Source organism: Lathamus discolor, chromosome Z (genome assembly GCF_037157495.1).
Source record: "Lathamus discolor isolate bLatDis1 chromosome Z, bLatDis1.hap1, whole genome shotgun sequence".
Lineage (NCBI taxonomy): Eukaryota > Metazoa > Chordata > Aves > Psittaciformes > Psittacidae > Lathamus > Lathamus discolor.
The window spans coordinates 17832033-17853656 of NC_088909.1; the positions used below are offsets into that span (position 1 = coordinate 17832033).

Genomic DNA, 21624 nt, shown 5'->3' on the forward strand with positions numbered 1-21624 from the left:
TCAGTTCTCAAGTGGCTAAAATATACAGATGGATGGTGCTCCAGAAAAAGAAACTTAATAGTTCTCATTACCACACTCAATTTTATACTTGGTAAATATTACCTATGTGCTTCAGAGAAGGAATGGTTAGCTGAAGAATATAATTAGATACAGAGGGTATGGTTTTCATCTATTTTTAAATGAACACAAATTTTCCTTTTGGCATCTCAAGAGTTGTACCTTTGATTTCCTTTAGTTTTGATAAACACTGGTAAGCTAGAACAAAAGGCAGAGAGGGCACATGGGGGTGATGTAATATACAAGAACAGAAAACATACCCAGCAGTGAATGGAAAAAACTTGGCATATAAAGAAAGAAAAGGTGGCTTTGATGAGAGAGACAAGTTCAAGACTTTACAAAATTGGTCACACACCTTTAAGACCTGTATCTAGTTTATAGGGAATCTATTTTTGCAGGCCCAGAAAGAAGACTGAAAATACAGACACACTTCATTTGTTTAAAGGGTCGTGTTTTATTTTTGTATGCTTGTGGACAGAAGCTTCTACTTAAAAGAACAAAAGTGAAACAAAAAAAATCCATAATAACTTTAGGATGTCACAGAATGTTACTTGCCTGTAAGCAGGTTTTTTGTTCATTGTTTTTTTCAGGGTACTCTACTGCAAATTAATCCCAAACTTTTAGTTACAAGGGTTTTGGCACAAGGGATGCTGGGAAAGAAATTTAGCTTGAGGAGTTACATTTTTTCTCTGGCAGTCTAGACAAACACAGTGTTTTATATTTTCTGAACCTTAAAATATGAATTCAGGTATTCAATTTGGACATTCTGTGTAATTTTACCTAAGTGGCTGATGAGTGCATTTGATAAGTCATCTAACAGAAACACTGGAAATGGCATTTGCAAAGTTTGCATAAGCAAACAATTCATTTATTCCTCTGTCTTATATATGACAGTAGCCTGACAGAAAAGATGGAAGTTACGTCATGCTCGTCAATTTGATCCTGAATACTGAGTCAAAAGGAAAGAACGTTTTGGACTTTCAGGAAGTATGAAATATCTCACCTAGAGAGGCAATACCTTCAGACTTGAACTATTCATGAACTTGCTAGCTTCTGACCAGAAGCTAGCTTAGATGCAACATGATTATATTAGCTTAAGTGCAGCACAATGTGAACACAGAGTCACAGTGCTTTTGGATCAACGAGTCCTCCTGGAGTATAGTAATACCATGAACAGTTCTGCTGAGTCCAGACTGGTTTGCCAGCATAGCTCGAAGTTTAGCAACTACCCTAATGTTGCTTGCATATGTTTGGGCACACTGGATACTGCGCTTCCCATGCTACTTGAGATTTCTTCAATGAAGTTATCTATTACCCTTAGTAAAGGAGAGTTGATCACAATTATAAAGATATGTGTCCTGGGTTCAGCAGGAGCAGTTATTTTTCTCCTTCTTAGTAGCTAGTGCAGTGCTGTTTTGATTTTTTGGCCTGGAAACAGTGCTGATAATGCCGATGTTTTTAGTTGCTGCTCAAATGTTTGGTCTGGCCAAGGACTTTCTGAGCCTCATGCTCTGCTAGGGAGGAGGGAAAGATGCGAGGAAGCAGAGACAGGACACCTGACCCAAACTGGCCAGAGAGGTATTCCATACCACAGCACGTCATGGCCAGGACGTAACTGGAAGTTACCCGGAAGGGCTAGGACTGCAGGGTTGGACGAGGTATCAGTTGGTGCTCAGCTGGGGGGAGTGGGGTGAGTTATCGGTCACCTGGTGTTGAGGTGCTGTATTCTTTCCTCTTGTTATTTCCTTTAGCATTATTATTACTGCTGGTAGCAGTAGTGATTTGTGTTATACCTTAGTTACTAAACTCTTCTTATCTCAACCCGCGGCAGTTGCATTCTTTTCGATTCTCCTCTCTGTCCCTCCAGGAGCAGGGGGAGGGCAAGAATGGGGGGAAGTGAGTGAACGAGTTTTGTGGTTGGGTTTAAACCACGACAATATGTTAGGGTTAACTAGATGATAAAAGGTTAGACACTAGTCAACTTGGAGGACAAAGAAGAACAAAATGAGGGGCAGAATCTATTCATAGGCCAATCTGATTCTAGGATGAAACTCCTGATGAATAAATTAGGCTTCTGTTGCCTCTTCTTTAGTTCCCAGAATACCTGCTTTATTTGTACTGAGACAGCATTGCTATGAACCCAAGGTACCATCTCTGAAGTGGTGGATAGTGGTGTGCCTCTCTACATGGAGATCTAACACTGTCCACTGCAAAAAATATACCACATACCACAGAGACAACCAGAGATCAATAAAAAAATTAATTCCAATAAGTGATTTATGCTACTGTTTTAAAAAGTGCTCTGAGAGAAATCAGCATGATTTTGAACCTGCTGATAATGCGTTAAAGAGTGAAAATGGTATTGTGAGCTAAAAGAAAAACACTAAGCCCCATACCTTTTAATCTTCTCCTCTTGCTTATTTGCATGTTGTTTGAGTAAGATGTTCTCATCGCGTACACGAAGGAATCTATCTTCCAGCTCCTTTCGACTGATTCGTGATAAAGCTTGTTGAGCTTTTACATTCCGTGTAGTTGATTCTACTCAAACCAAGACAACTTTAAATTACCTTTAATATATTCAACAACGTGTAATCCAAAGTCTAACTCATTTTGCAATACTGAAAAACCCCCAAATTTTCAAGTAGTTTGATATTTTACACTTGTATCAGACTGTTGATTATCTTTTGCAAACATTGGTGTATTAACATCTCCTTCTTTCTCCTTCTTCCAGATGAAAAAAGTAATAAAAAAATTATACAGTAAACAGTACATAACTCGACAGCACAAAGGAAACAGTTGAGCAAATAACAAGGCACTGTCAAACATACTACTTAAAAAATAAATTATCATTACCAACAAGATGCTAATCAGTCTCAAAGTTAACATATTCTCTTGAAGCTTGACAAGATTAACTCACAATAATGTAAATTTACTCAGATACAAGATTAAGCCCAGTACTTCCATTTTAACAGCAGCTGAGTAACATGTCAGAATGCATTAGTATTTTTGGTTCCCATTTTGTTCAATGGGCCTGGCTTTGACCCCAGTTCAGCAAAACAAGTCCTCCTTTCTTCTGGAAGGATGAATGTTTTAGCTCAATGAGATTTCCAGTTTTTAGCAAATCACAGCAGCTCCTTTCTTATAACAAGCAACATGAACATAGATTGGGCCATAGTACCTTTCAGAATTTAACCCAGGCTTTGAATGGTATTTGAACTTAATTTTATGAGTGGGAATGTCAGAAACAATTTTAGAAAGAAACTAAAGAAGCCACTGATCAAAGCCTGCAATCGTAATAAACAGCAGCTGGTACAAACCTTGTAATCCTTCAGTTCCAGCTGGAGTTAGACCTACATCTCTCACAGGCAGGTCCCCTACCGTTTCATCAGCTGGAACTGACATGGCTTATCTATGGATAAAAAAAATTCAGATTAAATTCTTTTCCATCTGTAGCTTAGACTGCAAGACTAGAATGAATTACAACACATCATATGAAATAAAGGAAATAGTAATGACAGATTCACTGAAATGACAGACTCATGCATTACTATAAATGTTCCCATCTCAATTGTGTCACTCAGAAGAGAATCTAAACTTTCAAGTTTAAAGTTATGCCAGTTTTAATCCATGCACGAAATATGGCTTCTAGTACATGAGTAATACCATTTTCCACATTTTGAATCTGGCTTTTTGAAACAGAGGTGCTGGAGGTTATGAAATCATTTCAGTGTCGCCTACTATCCTCTTAATCTTCTTTCAATCATTGTCATAAGAAAAACTACTTTCTAGGAGACTGTCCTATGAAAGATTCTCATAAATCTGAACACATTTCTTTCTTGAGGCAACAGAAAGCATAGCTACCTGACAAAGTGAGATTAGCAAAGTATTAATGTGAAAAAGTACTACATTTGTTTCAGTGTAATGTAATCTGAAGATACTTGTTAACAACCAATATTTCTTTCTTCTCTTCCAGTGCAGAAAATTAGGTGCTAGCCACAGAGTCAAGTAAGGCTGAGATAGCACGAAAAGAGAGATATAAAGTCCTTTGGACAGTCTTTCCTTTCCCCCTTCCATCACTTTTTAGGTGATAAAAATTCTTAGTGAATTCAAAAACATCTAGGAAGCACTGGGAAATTAACAGCAATCTTACTAAAGACCTGCATTGGATGACAGAAGTGACACATGCATAGACATTGCATGAAGTATCTGTTAATTCTATTTTAACCAAAACTTCTGCTAAAGATGTGCCTTTTTTCTACCAGTAAAGTCATGACTGTTGAAATGCCTAAACTGATCGCCACTTCCATATTAGGAGTAAGGTTGCAGTTTCAACGTTAGTCACAGAAAGAGAATAACAGTTCAGGATGTTGAAGTCAATGGCAATCAGCCACTGTTGTGGCACAATTCTAATCACAGACACATCAGCCAGAATCCAGATTGTCAGTGTCCTCTGCTCTTTTTGTGTTATTCACACAATGTCAAAACTTTTTTTTTTTTTTTTAAAGGAAAAGATGCTACCATTACACGTCTTTCTAGAATGTGGTTGTCTTAGTCTTCACAAATCAAAAATGACTGAGGTTTGGGGTTTTTTTTGGCAAATTTCAGAGAGGTCAAGAGCTAAACAAATATTTTATTAGGGTGACTCCACAATGTTTGTGATCTATCACAACCAAGCTTCAAAAACTCTAGCAGAATAACAGCACAGGCAAACATTCCTCCCACACAACATCCTTCTCTCTAAATTGGAGAGATACCAATTTGATGGATGGACCACTCGGTGGATAAAGAACTAGCTGGATGGCTGCACACAAAGAGTTGTGGTCAATGGCTCAATGGCCGGCTGGAGACCAGTAACGAGTGGTGTCCCTCAGGGATCAGTATTGGGACCGGTCTTGTTCAGCATCTTTGCTAGTGATATGGACAGTGGGATTGAGTGCACCCTCAGCAAGTTTGCCGATGACACCAAGCTGTGTGGTCAGGTTGATATGCTGGAGGGAAGGGATGCCATTCAGAGGGACCCTGACACGCTTGTAAGATGGGCTGATGCCAACCTTATGAAGTTCAACCACAACAAGTGCAAGGTCCTACACCTGGGTTGGAGCAATCCCAGGCATGGCTACAGATTAGGCAAAGAGATTCAGAGTGGCCCTGCAGAGAAGGACTTGGGGGTGTTGGTCGATGAGAAAATGAACATGGGCCGGCAGTGTGCGCTCGCAGCCCAGAAAGCCAACCGTATCCTGGGCTGCATCAAAAGAAGCGTGACCAGCAGGTCGAAGGAGGTGATCCTGCCCCTCTACTCTGCTCTTGTGAGACCTCACCTGGAGTATTGTGTGCAGTTCTGGTGTCCTCAACATAAAAAAGGACATGGAACTGCTGGAACAAGTCCAGAGGAGGGCCACGAGGATGATCAGGGGACTGGAGCACCTCCCGTATGAAGACAGGCTGAGGAAGTTGGGGCTGTTCAGCCTGGAGAAGAGAAGGCTGCGTGGAGACCTCATAGCAGCCTTCCAGTATTTGAAGGGGGCCTCTAGGTATGCTGGGGAGGGTCTCTTCGTCAGGGACTGTAGTGACAGGACAAGGGGTAATGGGTTAAAACTTAAACAGGGGAAGTTTAGATTGGATATAAGGAGGAAATTCTTTCCTGTTAGGGTGATGAGGCACTGGAATCGGTTGCCCAGGGGGGCTGTGAGTGCTCCATCCCTGGCAGTGTTCAAGGCCAGGCTGGATGAAGCCTTGGGTGGGATGGTTTAGTGTGAAGTGTCACTGCCTATGGCAGGGGGGTTGGAACTAGATGATCTTGAGGTCCTTTCCAACCCTAACTATTCTATGATTTGCCAGGTGTTGAAGAAGCATTGCTATAAATGTTATATTCAGCATGAGAAAAACCACATTCATTACAAAACAAAGACAAAACAACAGGTGCTTGCTCCTGAAGTAAACAAACATAAAACCGCTTGGTAATAGTAATTCATTACTAGCTGCAACAAAACCACAGAACTACTTAAGATGTAAGCAAACAAATATAACAGGGCTGTACATGAAAGCCAGTTTCTACCGGCAACATGAGTTGGAGGCAAGCGAGGAAATAAAGTTGCTTTAAATCTAAGGTCCCAAAAACTTAGAATGGTGAAATTTTCAAAAATAAAAGGAAGAATTAGTTGTTTCATTTTTATTACTAAGAGACTGAAATTGAGGTTTCAGTTTTCTTTTCTGTCATGGGCAAGGAGAAGAAAAATCCAAATTAACTTTCTTATGAAAAAGCTTAAGTTTAGACAGAAATAATAAAACTTGCCTCCTGGTTTTGGGAAGGTAAAATATAATTACAAGATTTAGAATTTGGCTTGGCAATTCATTTGTCTTATTAGTAACATAAAAACTACTTATGTCCTTTGGGCAAACACCCACCATTTATGCTTCTTCTCCAAGAAGGGACACTTTAAAAAGCAAACCATGTGTTAACACCTGTTACAGTTACTTACTGAATACTATCTCAGTGTCAATCACCAACACTTAAGCAAAATTACTTTCCTTCCAACCAAAGTGCCAGCATCATTTCTAAAAGCATTAGATTTCTTCACACAGCTACATTTCCAAAGTGATTAAATCTGACAAAATTGTTCGGCAACACTGCTACAAAAGTGATGGTATGCGAGAGTCTAGCATTTCTTATAATAAAGCACAAAAAAGAAAAGAGATGAATGTGTATTTGCATCTGGACAGATTCACATGCCATGATGAACCTCTACAACTTAAGCCCATTTTTATTTCCAAGAAAGGTTACCCTACAGTCAATCAGCGCTTCCTATTCTTGAAAAATAAGAGAACTTCACATACAAAGAGAGGAGAATTCTCCATATTTTTGGGATTAACCTACAAAAAATTCAAGTTTAGTATAAGCAAGAATTTTTTATATAGCTACTGAACTTAAACCGTAATGTCTTTTATACACTGTACTACTTACAAAACTGATGCTATCATCACTTGTATCTCACAAGTAACTACAAAAACTTGCATACAGATTTGCAGGGTTATACAAGGACAGTAACAAGCATGAATACTTAAAATTAGGTATCAAAGTGCATACTTGAGGCCCAAATTTTTATACAGCTCACAGAAGAGTACTGTTCTCCCAACACTGTTCAAACGTAGCAAAACTAAGGAGGGATTATGTACATTTCTGTATGTTCTCAGGCAGAGGTGCTAGAAGGGGCAGTTTCCAGTGAAAATTTAAAAATTAGAACACAGCAATTGTTTCAAGGTGGATTTAGAATTTCATGAGTCTTGGCCATGACCAAGATGATGTTTTTCTTGCAAAATTCTACTCCATTTCTCTGATAAAGGGTAAAAAAAAAAAAAAAAAAGAAGGGAAAAAAAAAGAGGGTGGGGGTGGGGGTTGATAGACCACTCATCTATCTCAGCCTATCACAAAGCATACACCATACTATTTCCAGCATACACCCTTCCTCTACTGATGCCTTATATGCCTATACACTGCCGGGCTTGTCACCTAAAATAATCTCGTTTATTTCTTGGTAGGAGTATGCACACATACCATCTTCCAAACGTTCATTATCTGTTGCAGGGTTCTGAAGTTTAGGAGGTGGAAAGGAAAAAAAAAAAAAAACCCAACCAGAGAAGCCATGTAAGATACTAGGAAACAGGATCTCAACATCCTGCTGCAGCCTGAGGGAAGCAACATCTCCCCTACTACTGCAACACATCAGAACACGAAAACGACCGTGTCTCGCCTTCAACAAACTCTACAGGCGCTTTCCGAATTCTTCTGCTCCTTCCGCTCTGGCAGTGACCGCAGGGGGCAGGAGGGCGGGGACACGCCTCGTCTCCTCCACAGAGGAACGCCTTCACTGCCCGCGTTTTCCCGCCCTCGAGCACAGGCCACAGCTCCTGCTTGCGTCTAGCGGCCTTTGTCTGCACCGAGGCCGCCTGTGAGACTGCTTTCTCGGAGAATGGTGAGGCGCCCTGCCCCTTCCCAGGGGCACCAATCTGCGAGCGATGCCGCCTCACGGATGTCAAACTCCCGCCTCAGGAGCGCGGTCCCGGGCCGAGCCCCTCTGCAGCACGGGGCAGCCCCGCCGCCGTCAGCCCCCGCTCCTCAGCGGCACTCGCGCTTCCGGACATAACTCCGCATGCCCCTGAGCGGCTCCAGCACCGCCATCCTTCCCCCGCCGTGCCCCTGCGGAGGACAGGGTGTCCCGTACTCACAGCTCCCCGCCAGACCAATGTCTCTTCTCAGCGTTCTGTTACCAACAGCCGCTGTTGCCAACCAAGTCTTTCCGCTTCCGGCCCCGCTCCGCCACGCTGCCTGCCGGGAGCTGTAGTTCGGTGGCAGCTCACAGCCGTCGTGCTGCGCGCGCGGGGCTCCCGACGCGCTCGCCGGGGGCCGTAGCTGGGCCGGTGGTGGCGGGCGCTGCTGGGAGTAGCGGCGGGAGGAAGGCTGAGACGGCAGCATGAAGAGGATAGCAGGGGAGCGGGAGAAAAAAATGAAGGTACCTTCTCTTTTTTTCCTGCTCCCGCTCAGCCCGGAGGAGCGTGCCCATGCCGAGCCCTCGTTACCGCGCTGCTGCAAGGCTCGTGGGGCTGCCGGGGCCTCCCGTGCTGGAGCGCCAGGAGACCCGTGTGAGGGGCCCCGAAGCCGCCGTCAAGTTAACTGTGGAAGGGAAGTGACCCCAACACCGGACTCCCTGCCGCGGCTTGGCTGCGGGCGGGGGGCCGCGGCTTGCCTACGAGGCTGCTGCTGAGGCGTCCCCTCGGGGGCCTGGCAGGGCGGGGGCAGCGGCTCCCGGGCCCGGCCCCGGCTGACAGCTCGTCCCTCCTTCGCCGTTCCAGTCGCCGTGGTGAAGTGGTCCATGTGTTCCCAGTGTCCCGGAGCAGGGGTTGCGGGCCGGTGCTCGAGGGCCGGGGAGCTCTGTCCAGGCTGAGGTCTTCTTGCTGGCCGAGCTGCGGGGCTGCAAGTAATTTACAAACCTTAAGATTCCCTGGTCCCGTGAAAGAGGGGAGCCTAGTGTAGCTTTAACAGTAGTACTCATAAAGATTTTTACTGCCTGGGCAAGGTACTTCAATTTAAATGCAAGTTCTACGGCGTTACAAGAAAAAATATTAGACAAGTAAATGTATGTTTTTGTGAAGGCATTATCAGCTGATGCATTATGTAACTGTGCTTTTATTTCCAAGTTTAGAAGTACTCTACACCAAGCCTAACCTAAATAAACACTTTTGAATCTGTTTCAGCACCCTAGCTTTATAGTGTTTTCTTCTTGATGATGCGTTTAAATGCAGTGGTGTTAAGTGCTTACACTGAAGATGGAATTACACTGCTGGCCTTTTTGTTGCAGGTGTCTGTGCATTGTACAATATTTCACAGCAGCTCTGAATGATTGTTGTGCTTCTGCTGGTGTGGTTTATAAAATAGTAGTACAGAGAAGCAGAGATTACTTGTTTGAAAGCAGAACACTGATGTTAATGGCAGGAAGGATAATTCCCATTATAAATTTAGAAAAAGCTCTCCTAAAATGGTAATGTGATGCACCCATGTTTGCAGTACTGCTATTAATTTAATGTTAGAAGTTATTTCACTACAGGGCCTTTTGCTGAAGGACAGTACCTCTAAGTGTTTCATTTGTATTCTGCTCTTACATGTGAAAACACATAGAGATGTAAGCTGTCCACTACAATGGAATTATGTTGCAGTAAGAAAACCAGCCCATATCTTTTGTAACCTGTATGTCTGTTACTCCTCCAAAGGCTTTTGTCTTTGCAGTAGATCTCAAACACATTTGGGAATCATATGCATCAGGATATAATTACCATTGATAATCTAATTGTTCAGAGATATGCGTGAACTGTGCTGACAAAGGCTGTTGGAGGGCACAGCACTTGAAGAAGTGTCGGAGGAGCAATGCATAAGAAAAACTCAAAAGCACTAGAGTGGTAGAGTACTGCCTTAGACACATCTGTTGTAGGTGCAGAAAGAGAAGGACAGAAATTAAGAAGAGGTCCTTAAAGAATTTAAAGGTATGAATACTTATAGGGTGTCTTAGGAGGATGTTGTAAGTTGGGTGCTACATGGGAGAAGCTTTGAGTGTACTGGAAATGAAGCAAAAGGAGTCTGTAGAACATCTTAGAATAAAGGATGCTGAAGAAGAAAGGTTTGAAGATGAGAATGAGAAGATAAGGGGTTATACAGGAAGAAATGTACGCTTTATTTTCATGGACGCATCTTTGTACTGGTATTACTTTATACAACTTAATTACAAAGGTAATCTTTGGGCTCCCTGCACTCTGCCAAGTCACCCTTCAGTCCCTAGGTTTAACCATTGTTTGCTTATGTTGCCCACCTAAGAAAAGCTGAAAGGCAAAGGAAGTGTGTATTTATTATAGTAGTTCTGCCAAGACTTCCATTTAGGTCCTGATCAAAATATTTCATAGCAAACCAACTATTAGTGAAGTTTAACTTGACCTCTTCTGGAGAACAAGATTTATGAGGCCTACTAATGAGAGGGAAATGGTTGGATAGAGAAGCTGGTTTGGATTATGCATCTCCTGGCAATGTCTGTCTTCTGGAGAATTAAACCCTGAGTTAAAGTTCTTGTTTTGCTCTAACCATATACAGTTAAATGCTGTCTATCAGAAGCCTGGTGATTGGCTTTTGCTTTGTAACTACACAGTATGTTTCTGGTATGTGATAAGCTGTTCTCTGTCTCCCAAATTTTCATGTTTACAGCAAGTTTTGATTTATGCTGTTATAGAAGAACATTCGTGTTCCAAGTACATGTGGTAGAAATTCTTTATAGTGCAGTGCTGTCATACAGTAATTTCTACTTTGCAGATCACTCAATTGGATTGGGTAAGATTGACTCTGTAGCAGAAGTTAAATTCTTTATGCTAGTATTTGGTGTTCCAAGCCCAAGAGGAGGAGGATGCAAATTCATTCCTGGGAGGAGGGTCTGACAAAAGCTGGGAAACAATAACCAGAAATTAATTACTCAGCTGTCCGAAACACTGTGTTGGGTGTGCTGGTGGCCTGTGGAATGTTTCTCTGAGTTTGAAGTGGGCAGCAAAACAGGATTATTCTGAAGTTTGTGAAGACCTCTGTAGAAATGTTGCATGCCATCAACTGCACTGGTCTGCCCCATAGCAAATATTACTTCTGTGCATACAACCAGAGCTGTCAGAGTTAAATGTTGCTCATTAGCTGGAAAGGCATTTTAATGAAACTGTCCACTGGGGGCGTGTTTCATTTGTGTGCATTTGTTTTAACTTAGTGTTCAGTTTTAATTAGTAGAGTTTATACTTACTTTGACTTTTTTCTTTAGACTGTTGATCAGAATTTTGGTCACCTTGCAGTAAACTTCTTTTTGGGTAAAGAAAAGGTACCATATAAACTAAAACCAAACATAAAGCTCTTATTTGGTTGTTTGTTTATACTATTATCTTACTTAAACTTCAGAAGAAAGCTGTTTTGCTTTTAGAATGTTCATTATCTTGATTAATATTCACAGGTTAGTTAAAAAGGTTAATCTTTAATGTACGACTATTCTCAAGACTTAGGCAAAGTAAGTTTGTTTAAAGTAAGTTTCAGTGTGACAGATGCCAAGTTTTAGTAAGTACTTTTATATGCTTCTACTTGCCACTGGTTGCATATTAAGACCCTGTGTCATTACCATGTCAAAGACAAGATGCTGGGCTGGTCTGTAGTATTACTTTATTTTACTTTAAAGGGATTACATTGACGGGTCTTTGGAATAGACTACTAAGCCCAGTTCACAATTACCTTGTGTAGCTGTTTATGCTAATTCACATTGCTGTGCAGCCAGAACTGACTACAGAGACTGTATTTCACAGACATTACCGTTAGGTTTGTACAGCTCCCAGCACAGCTGGGACCCCAATCCAATAAAGTTATTGCTATACGAATAATAAATGCATCAATATGCACATATCTGAATATTCACAAGGGCTTTTACAAAGATATTCATGTGCAATTTCACATTTGTGAGGCATGTTAGACAAAGTGGCAAGGAAATATAAAGCTTTAAATAACGCAAAGCCTTGCATGTATTTTATTTACAAGGAGGAAAAGGGAATATACAGTGTTCTGGCTGAGATTTCAATGAAAGTCTTATTTCCCGCATCATTGTCATTTATGCTGGCTGGAAAATAATATACATTTACAGGATAAAACAGGTTGCCTCAACATAGTAATACTGAGAGGAAAATAGGCAAGTATTCTGAGAGCAGGGGAATGATTTTAGAATTAATGCTGAAAAATGTCACCCATACTGTGTGATGAAGTATATAAACTTTAACATTGTCTTATCATAGTTTGCTCAAATGTTACATTAATTTCTTGTTTCCTGTTATTTTTCATCCTCTTAAAAAATAAAAACATACAAAATTTTCTAATAGATTAGATTATTTTAGAAGTTGTATTTAGGAAAAATAAAGTTAATGAAACTGCGTAGATGCAGTTAAATACGCTTCTTGTCATGTCATATTTCTGCTTACATAAATGGTGTGCAGGTTTTAGCAGACTCAGCAGCCGGTAGGCCGGTAGCAATTTTTGTGGTAATCACATTATTGGCCCTTCCCATTATTAATGAGACAATAATTAAGAAATAGTGTTGATAGTCACATAACACATGATTTGTATATTGGAAATGGTCAGGTAGAACCTTGCATATGCAGAATAAAATACAAGAAAGAATGCATGGCAAATGTTCCTTGCATTTAAATTCATCACATTCCTGCTGTTTAAATTGCCTCAGCTGCTAATGCTGGAACCATTACAGTAATGGTCTCTGCAAATGAAGGAGAACCAAGACATACACACTTTATTACTGGAGGGGTAATTTTCTCTTCATCTGTAATAGCAGCAGTGCCTAGTATTGATCAGACCATCAAGATACTAATCCTCTGTAAAATTACTTATTATAACTGAAAATGTGTTAATCCAAATCAGTCTGTGTCCTGACTTTCTACTTACTGTTGAATACAGACTATTAGATGGTTTATTTTTTGTGATTTAAAGCCTTTGTGGTCATAATAGTAGGAGCTTCCTTTGAAAGAGTGCATGTTTAATCTTAGCTATGGCCCAAGGTTGTCTTTTTGTTTTAACTAGAATATCACCCACTTAGTTAATAAGTGCATGTCTATCTTGCTGCTTTGAATTGGTACTTTAGGCTCTGCAGATTTATTAAACATGTTGTTTTGCATTCAGTCTGTTTTTTTACTGTAAATAAGAACAGATATATGCTTCACATATTTCAGTCTTCTGAGCTCTTCCAGCTAAGGATGTGAGGAGTAGGGATACTGAAAACACTAAGTCATGTTTTGCTGACTGTGGCCTGTAAGGCTGTTGTGTATGAGAGTAATGTAAGCAAATTCAAATGCCGGGGGTCTAAATGTTTTCGGTTTACTTTGATCCTAGTGATGCACTACATGAGACAGTGCTGTGGGAGCTGTGCATATTCTATATCTGAATGTGCACTCTTGGGAAGACTCCTTTTTTTTTCTTTTGTTGTTTCCCCTCTTCCTTTGCCTCATCTGTTTTTTCGTAGTCTTGTCTGTTAAGTTCATGTCACTTACAGCCTCTAGCCAACTAAAATTTTTGGCTCGGTTGCATGCTGCAAGTATAATAACTGTTATGGGTGCACAATACCTTGTAGGGCATGGCTGCATGAAATGATTCCATTAACCCTGACCTTTCATTAGACTTACCAATATGGGTTTCTACCATATAACAGTCATTGGTATTTTGCCAGCTTAGGGGAAGTGTCCTGGAAGTGGGACAAGATGCAGAGCTGGTTGCATATTATGAAGACTCTGATAGTGTTCCATGCATTTTAGGAATTTTTTTGGTTGTTGTTGTAGTGTCAATTAGATTTTATGCTGGCAAAATGACAGCATATTTATTTACCTAAGTACCCCTCTGCTTCCTTTTTAAATCATAATTTAACTGATTCAACTTACATCATTTAGAGAGATTTCACATTTCCTAAAAGGCACTGGAGTACTGGTATCTTCACAGGGTTTTTGATTTCTTGTCTGCCTCAGTACACCAAATTCCCACCTCCCTGCCCCTTTCTAATAAAAAGTATGAGAAGAGCAAGTTGCTTGCTTAACTCCATTTTACCTACTGAACAGCCTCTTTACTGTAATTTTCAAGACAGCAGACTAGAAATGAGTACAGCAAAGCGTCTTGTGTGAAGATGTGATGATTTGGAGAAGTTCACTTACTCACCTGAAAGCTACACTGCCAAATGTAAGATGAACTTTCAAGTTTTTTGTTCTCTCAGTAAGTTTTCAACTAGACTGTTATTAAACATGAGTATGTTCTCAAACAGCACCACTGAGACAAAGAAAATAAGCAATTAGAAATTTAGTGTCAGACATGCAGTGTCTAAACATGTGATGAGAGTGGTTTGCATTCTTTTTCAAATATTTCTATAACTTGTGACATTCAGGAAGATTAAATTTATCCCAAAAGAGAGGGAAAGTATGTTCTGGAAATCATACCTGTTTTCTGTAGAAAATAAAAACTGCACATGGATTGAGTTTTTGGTTTTGAATGAACATCTTTCGTAAGAAATATTTTTTTTAAGTTGTTAGCAGGTGATTCTATTTAAGAAAGTGAGGTAGTCTCAGATGTAGGTCACCCAGACCCCATTTTCTTCTGATTGTGAACTTAGTTTATAATCTGAGAAATTTCAGGTGGAAATTGATGTTTTTTAAAATGAAGCTATAGTGAAATGTCCCACTGGAGATGCAGTACTGGGCCTGCTTTCACTGCTATTTATAGATTTGGAAGACACTGAATGAATAATTATTATGCTTTTCCCTTCTACAACAGGTAGGATTCAGTTTCATCTGGTAGTGAAATGTAGACAGGCCAGATAGGAAATGCCTAAAGCTTGTTTCTGTTCCAAGTGCAGCTGGTGATCAAACTTACACAGCCTTTACCTGAAGCAGGATTGGGCTCTCATGCGTTTAATAATTCATCCATTTATTAAATTATTTAATTAACCTGTAATGACCAAGAGCATCCAAAATATCAGATGGTCGTCTTCCCTTCATCTGAGTCTAAAAAGCATTATAGTTCACTAGTGAAGTGCAAAACCTGGTTATGAATATTTATCAGCATTTGAAGTATGAGACAGGTTAAACATCTTTGAAGCCTTCTGGATAGAAAGTGGTAGTGCTGTAATTTCAAAGCAAGTTTTGTTTTTGGTGGTTTTTTTGGGTTTTTTTTAGTTACTGGAGTTTATTTAGCCTAACAGTTTTTTGCCTTTGTGCACATGCTAGACCACCTCCTGAAAGAGTTACATCTTTATCTCCTAGAAGCTGTTCAGTTTCATTTTGCCCTTTTATCTGCTGCTCATCCCACCTTTTTTATTTAAAACTGTAAAGTTACTTCAGTGTAACTGCTATTGTCACCTTTGGCCTCAGCTAATCAAATAGTTTACCTTGAGGGAAGCATTTATCTCCCACTTTCATTATTATTATTTTTGTGGCTGTAAAGATATATATTTTATGTCTCCAGAAGGGTGTAACAGTGAAACGAGGTATTGATCTGCTGTATTTGGCAATTTCTTTCCACCTTGCCATCGATACCATGTCAGCCTCTGTCTGTACTGTGGTTGACCTCACAAATAGCTCTTTATGTTCCCATTGGATTCAAATGATATACTATGCTCAAAACTAAATCGATGAATGATTATAAAGTTTTTAGTATTATTTCATAACCCCTGGGCAGCTGATACTTCATGCAGTGAATACTTGAAAAGGTGCCTGATTAAAATGTGTTGCTGATTCTGTTCTAAGGTTTAAAATTGTGTGGAAATCTAGCATCCCGTAATATTAAATTCAGGGTCTGATTTGTGTACTTGTGTCCAGATAACAAAATTACTGAAACTTTTACCTGTAATTCATGGGGAAAACTCCAGCCTATAATGGCAAAAGATTCTACTCAAAGCAAACCCTCCTACTTCTGATGCATGCTGTGTCCTCTGTTTTGAGTGCAAAAATTTCACACACTGGATCTCACCAGTGAAAAATCTTGAGTGTTACACTGTATGTGCTTCTAGGGGGGAAAAATGGAGGTAAAGATCAGATAAGGTTTTTATCTTCAGAACATGAACGGTAAGTTTAAGCAACTTTGTGAACAGTAAGTTTAAGCAACTTTGAGATTAGAAAACGTTGCTATTACTGCTCTGTAGAATTATACATCTTACGTATACTTCTAACAGTTTGGTAAAATTCATGTTCAAATACACAGTTAATAGATTTTTTTTTAACTCTGATTTTTTTAACATGATTGGAAATAGGTAGGATTTTCATAAGCATTTAAAGGACTTTGGGGGCACAATCCTATTGATTGATTGCATGCTCAAGTTCGGCAAGAAGCTTTTACAAATCTGTCATCGTAAAGCAGTAGGCCTCTTGAAACGTACACATTTATTTGGAAAAGTTTGCATACAAAAGGATAGGCTTATGCAGATAAATTAAGCAGCAGTTTGTAGATCTGGGAAGAATTTGTATTTGGCTGTATTCTTTTCTGATTTTCTTCTACATTTGCTTCTAATGCAAATTATGTCATTGCAACAGGAAAAGGTGCTCTTGTGTTCAAAGGAAATAGTGTCTGGTATCTAAATTATGTGGTGGCACATAACTCTGGATGTTCAAATACTGAACAGCACTATAGTGCATATATATGTAAACTAATCACAGAAAGAAAACAGAACAAATTATTTAACCTAAAGAAACTATGTAGAGGAAAGTTATTTGAGGCCTTTGTCATAAACAATGCATATAAGCAACAGGGAAATGATCATCTTTCTGGTTTGAAAAGCTGAGTTAGATTCAGAATTCAGACAGAAATTTCTAATAAGCTTTTTTAAAGAAAATGAGCTTTTGTTAAGCTTAACACTTTCGCAAGACATTTACTCAAAAAAAAATGTGAAAAGGTGTTCTAATGAAATAGATTTTGAGTATTTCAGTTATGTTTTGTGAGACCATGTAAGTGGTGTATTTTTAGTATTCAGTTTAAAACACTGGAAATCATACCAAAGCTCTGCTCAGTTTGAAATGTTTTTTGTAAGCCTCAATTTTCTCAAATGCAAAATTTTTATGTACTGCAGCTGTTTTGAAATTAAAAGAAAAATCCACTTCTGTCTTCCATCCAGGTAGGAAGCAAAAGGTTATTTTTACGAAATCTGTTATTTCAGATTTTGTATTTCCCGAGTAGAATGGAACAGACCTGATAGGAGGAAAGAGCAAAAGGTAGTTCCATTACTCATTTTCCAACAATTCCCTTGTCAATCCTTTAAAATAAGATCGTTTGAATCAGTTGTGTGGCTTCTTGCATCTTTGGTAAAGGGAAGACAATGTTTTGATTTGAACTTTTTACCATGGTGACTAGTTCAGCAGGCAGTTAATCTTTTATGGATATCCAACACTTTGGTCTTTGTCTCTGACATGCAAGACATAAAAAGTGTACCATATTGGTGGTTTCATTTATTTTTTAAATTCATGAAGATGGTGGATGGTGTTAGCTGAAGTTTTCAAGAGAAGTGCACGGGCAGATGGTAGTTTGCATTGGCTTCTCCCATTCCTTAAAATAGAAGCTATTAAACTTTCACACTGTCAAGCTTGGAAACCTTCTGGTATGCACTGTCATTCATTTCTTGGACTTCTGTCACTGGTGTCCGAAGAAGTCCTGAGACAGTCATGTGAACACTGTCAGTCTTGGTTCAATAGAAGTGTTTACATTTATACATAGACAAAAATGAGATAGAAGCAGGTTATGAGTGCTACCAATGTTATGATTTCCTAGCCTTATATTTCACTTTAAAAGACTTCAAAAATTTTTTGTTTGCATTAGTGAAAACTTGTGTTCCTGGGTGCCTTCCTCTTTAATCAATTTTGCTTAAATGTGTCATGGGGGATTTCTGTATGTTTGGTAATATTTTGTATATTATGCATATCTATATGATAAACTGTGCACTCCTTAAGTAATGGTAAACAATAGGTAGTGTAGCAGGCAGTCTAATACACAGTTTGGTTGGTTTTGTCTTTCCTCTGGCTAGTCTTGCCTTCTCCCAGTGCTTAAAAAACAAAACAACTTTTTGGGTTGTTTTTTAAAAAAGCTTTGATGTTGTGCTGGGTTTCTTTGCATTATTATTATTTATATTTATTTATATTTCAAGTTACATTCCATGAGCTCTTCTCCAGTATTGTTGCAAATAAGAGTTGAAGCTTGTCTGAAATTTCCTCACTCCAGGAACTGATACTTCAAAAAACTCATAAACACTTGACTTGCAAGTTGTGGTGCTTGCTACCAGTATATCACAGTTCTTAGTGGTGTTCTAGCCTAAACTCTTAGAACAAACTGTAGATACTGGTTAGCCTTCTCTGAACTGTTTTAAAATTGTCTTATGTTACTGAATATTTGTATCGTACAGTGTACTTGTGGCTCCTTACTGTATCACCTCATTTCATATTATTTCAAGAAGTTTATCATCACAAAACACCTCTGTAGTAGGGAGGTATTTTTCTCTCTTCTATGAAGAGAAATTAAAGTGCAGAAAAACTTTAACTTTTCATTCTACAAGTATACTGGTGACTTACAATGAACACCAGGTACCCTGCTTACATTCCTTGTGGCTGAGTTGTATGTGTCCAGCAAGTTCTATGCATTTAGACAGGAGTTGGCTACCTGAAACTGTGTGTGTGTGTCTGTGCGCACACTGTGCAACTCCTGGTGAAAGAATTGGAAAGTGCAGTATGTGTGCAGTAAACATGTGCTTCAACAATGAAGAATGAAGTCAGGATATACAGACTTTAAGATTTGAAATAAGTCAAATCTAGAATGCTTCTGAGCTGATTTGGACCTCATCATAACACAGAGAGAAAGCAACTGAAGAAAGTGGATGTGTAACCAAGCAAGTCCTTTAATAACTAAAGCATGCTTTTTTATCCTAGCATTTTAGAGCATAAAAGGCATTGAACTTTCCCAATTTATAATTTCTGCTATAGGTAGGACAGTCATTCTTGCCCATGTAGAGAAGCTTTGAAATTTGTTCTTCAGCTCAAAATAATTAATTCAATTATGATTGTCTGCTTCTGGTTTCCTGAAAGCCATTCATTGTGATCAGGACTGTAGGTTGGTCATTATCTGTGGTTTGAAGAGTGTTGATAGTATGACTTGTGCAATAGAACATATAAATATAGTTCCTGCCTTAAAAGAGTTTGTGCTCTGTGTGTGTGTGTTACATGACAGACAGGTGTTTTTTTTTATGCGTTATGATCCAAACATTTTCCTCATAAATAATGACAATTGATTTTAGTTTACAAAGTGCAGTTTGTGAGTAGGGTCTTTAATGTGTTTGTATTGTGACAGAAATTGGTACAAAGCAGCAATGTCACAAGCGGGATGATACCAGTGACCCAGCAAAAAGAAACAAGTGCTTTGCATGTTGATCTGCTTTGTTAAAGGGCAGTATTTGGCCCTGTAAGTGCAGGAGAGAGGGACTGTTCATAAAAAAGGGCATAAAGAGCTAACCCATATGATCCTTTGTCAGCATGATTAAATTTAGTGTCAAGCATTCATTCATATGAAAGATGAGCAGCATCGCTGTTTATCTAATAAAAAAAGTATTTCTATTTTTCCTGAAGTCTTTTATATGTTAATAGAGGCAAACGTGAATATGATCATGTAATCTAAATATGTAAGTAAAAACTATACATCTTTACTGGCAATGGGTTAAAAGTAAGATGTATATGTTTTATGCAAAATAATGCAATTTCATTGTTAATCATGGTGTTCAAGTCATAACTCCACACGAAACAGTGCTTTTAGACAAATAGAAAACACTGTTATTGTACCATTTATAATGGAAATGCTTAGGATATTTGGAGAATGATGCCAAGTATTTATTTGCATGCCTTAATGTATGCTTCTATGGCAATATTAATATACAAGTGCAGAATTAAAGTTCCGGGTGATTGTGTTAGCCTTTATTAGGAGGTGTTAGGCTCTGCTTTTTAATAATGGAAGAAAGCCCAGTATTTAGAACAAGGGATACAACTGATGTAATTTTAGAAATAAGTGCATGCCATTACATGAAATTAAAATAATTTCTTGTGAAATGATTTAATTTCTCTGAAATATTAAAAGAAAGAGAAGGGAAGAAATTTAGATGTCTTTCCCCTTACCCTCCTTACACTTCCAAGTCTGGCTTGCTTAAACCAGCTGCTGGGAGTTCTGTTTAACGTTATACTTTGCATGCATTTATGATTTGAAGTACAAAAAATAGTCAAATTTGAGAGCGACAGTTTGAATGGCATGTTGTCAGTTTGGCTCTTCATGAATTGGCAGTGGTCTCATTTAGGACCTTCAAATATGTGTCTGCCTGGACAGGAAGAGAACAGTTTGCATGTTCTTCAGAAGACAACCACTCCTTGCTGCCTCACAGTATTCAGTGGTGCATGACAGTTGCCCTTCATTGCTGTCTTCTTCGAACTTAACCTTTGACCGTCCACTTAGTTGCTGCGCAACGGTTGGAGCAGGCCAAGATGTTCATGAATGACGGGCATTGGCCTGCAACGTGCTTGTCATTATTTGACTGTCAAAAGTAGCCTGCCATTGGTCTCCATGAAAGTTTGAAACCTATGTGCAGCAGTCCATATTACTTAACTTCCAAGTCTGTCAACAGAACGATCAAATGTGCATAAAAATGTGTGTTGAATATGTCTTTGATCATAATATAGGGAGATATTTTTTGTGTGTGGTAAATGTATTCATATGGCTTTCACAGGGTGAAGAGGTTGAATCTGCTGCCATGGTAAAAAGTGAACTGTTGTCTCCTGTGGTCTGAGTTTCAAATAGCACAATTTAGATTTGAACTGCTCTGCCAGTTAAACTCTCAGCTTGCCTTGCGTATCCTATCAGCATTTCAGCCAGCAGTATAAGCAGCAAGATACTAGACCAGTGGTGCCTGAGGTTAGCTGTCAAACTGGTATGTTATTTTGGATCTTGCTGTAATGTAGTATTATAGAAGGAGGTCAGTCTGTGTGATTTGTAAAGCAGTTGTGTGAACTTAAAATGACTGAAATGTTTATTTCAGGTCTTTTTTTTTCTTTCCTCTTGAAAGAGTTGAAGAGAAGCTAGAATTTATCACAAGGAAGTAAGAATCCTAAGGCAATGTAAAATGGTTATTTTTCTCTCAGGTACAGAATACAGTGCATATAAGAGCATCAAAATTCTATATGAAGGCTCAGTAAGGCTGAAATTCACAAAGTAATAAATGCTTGATATTGAAAATCTTTAACAGGCAGACATACTCGTATCTTCTGATAATGAATGCTGGAGACATTCAGAACTGAACCTCATACTTAATATAACAAATGGAAATTGGACTCCTGGGTTAATGAGGAATGTATGCTTTGTGTGTAGGTAAATCACTTATGCGAACTGCCATGTATTAACAAATACTTTGAATTGTTTCATGCTGGAAGAGTCGTATCCTGCTTTAGTGTAATATTTGTTAT

General features: G+C 39.1%; 2 protein-coding genes across 7 annotated transcripts in view; one reads left to right on the top strand and one right to left on the bottom strand.

Annotated features, from left to right (window-relative positions):
* RPGRIP1L (RPGRIP1 like) overlaps positions 1-8632 on the bottom strand; it is an 80637-nt gene extending 72005 nt beyond the window's left edge. For 3 of the 5 annotated variants that reach the window (XM_065664123.1, XM_065664124.1, XM_065664121.1), the window contains exons 1-3: positions 8281-8351; positions 3375-3466; positions 2454-2595 (exon numbers count right to left, since the gene is read on the bottom strand). In XM_065664123.1, the coding sequence (XP_065520195.1) occupies positions 2454-2595; positions 3375-3459 (227 nt within the window). In that variant the 5' untranslated portion in view covers positions 3460-3466; positions 8281-8351. Of the gene's footprint in view, positions 1-2453; positions 2596-3374; positions 3467-8280; positions 8352-8568 lie in introns of those variants that run through there. The other 2 variants (XM_065664122.1, XM_065664125.1) reach the window with 2 other exon arrangements.
* Positions 7811-21624, top strand: part of FTO (FTO alpha-ketoglutarate dependent dioxygenase) — a 253797-nt gene continuing 239983 nt past the window's right edge. For both annotated transcript variants that reach the window (XM_065664127.1, XM_065664126.1), the window contains exon 1: positions 7811-8564. In XM_065664127.1, coding sequence (XP_065520199.1) covers positions 8526-8564 — 39 coding nt within the window. In that variant the 5' untranslated portion in view covers positions 7811-8525. The remainder of the gene's footprint in view (positions 8565-21624) is intronic.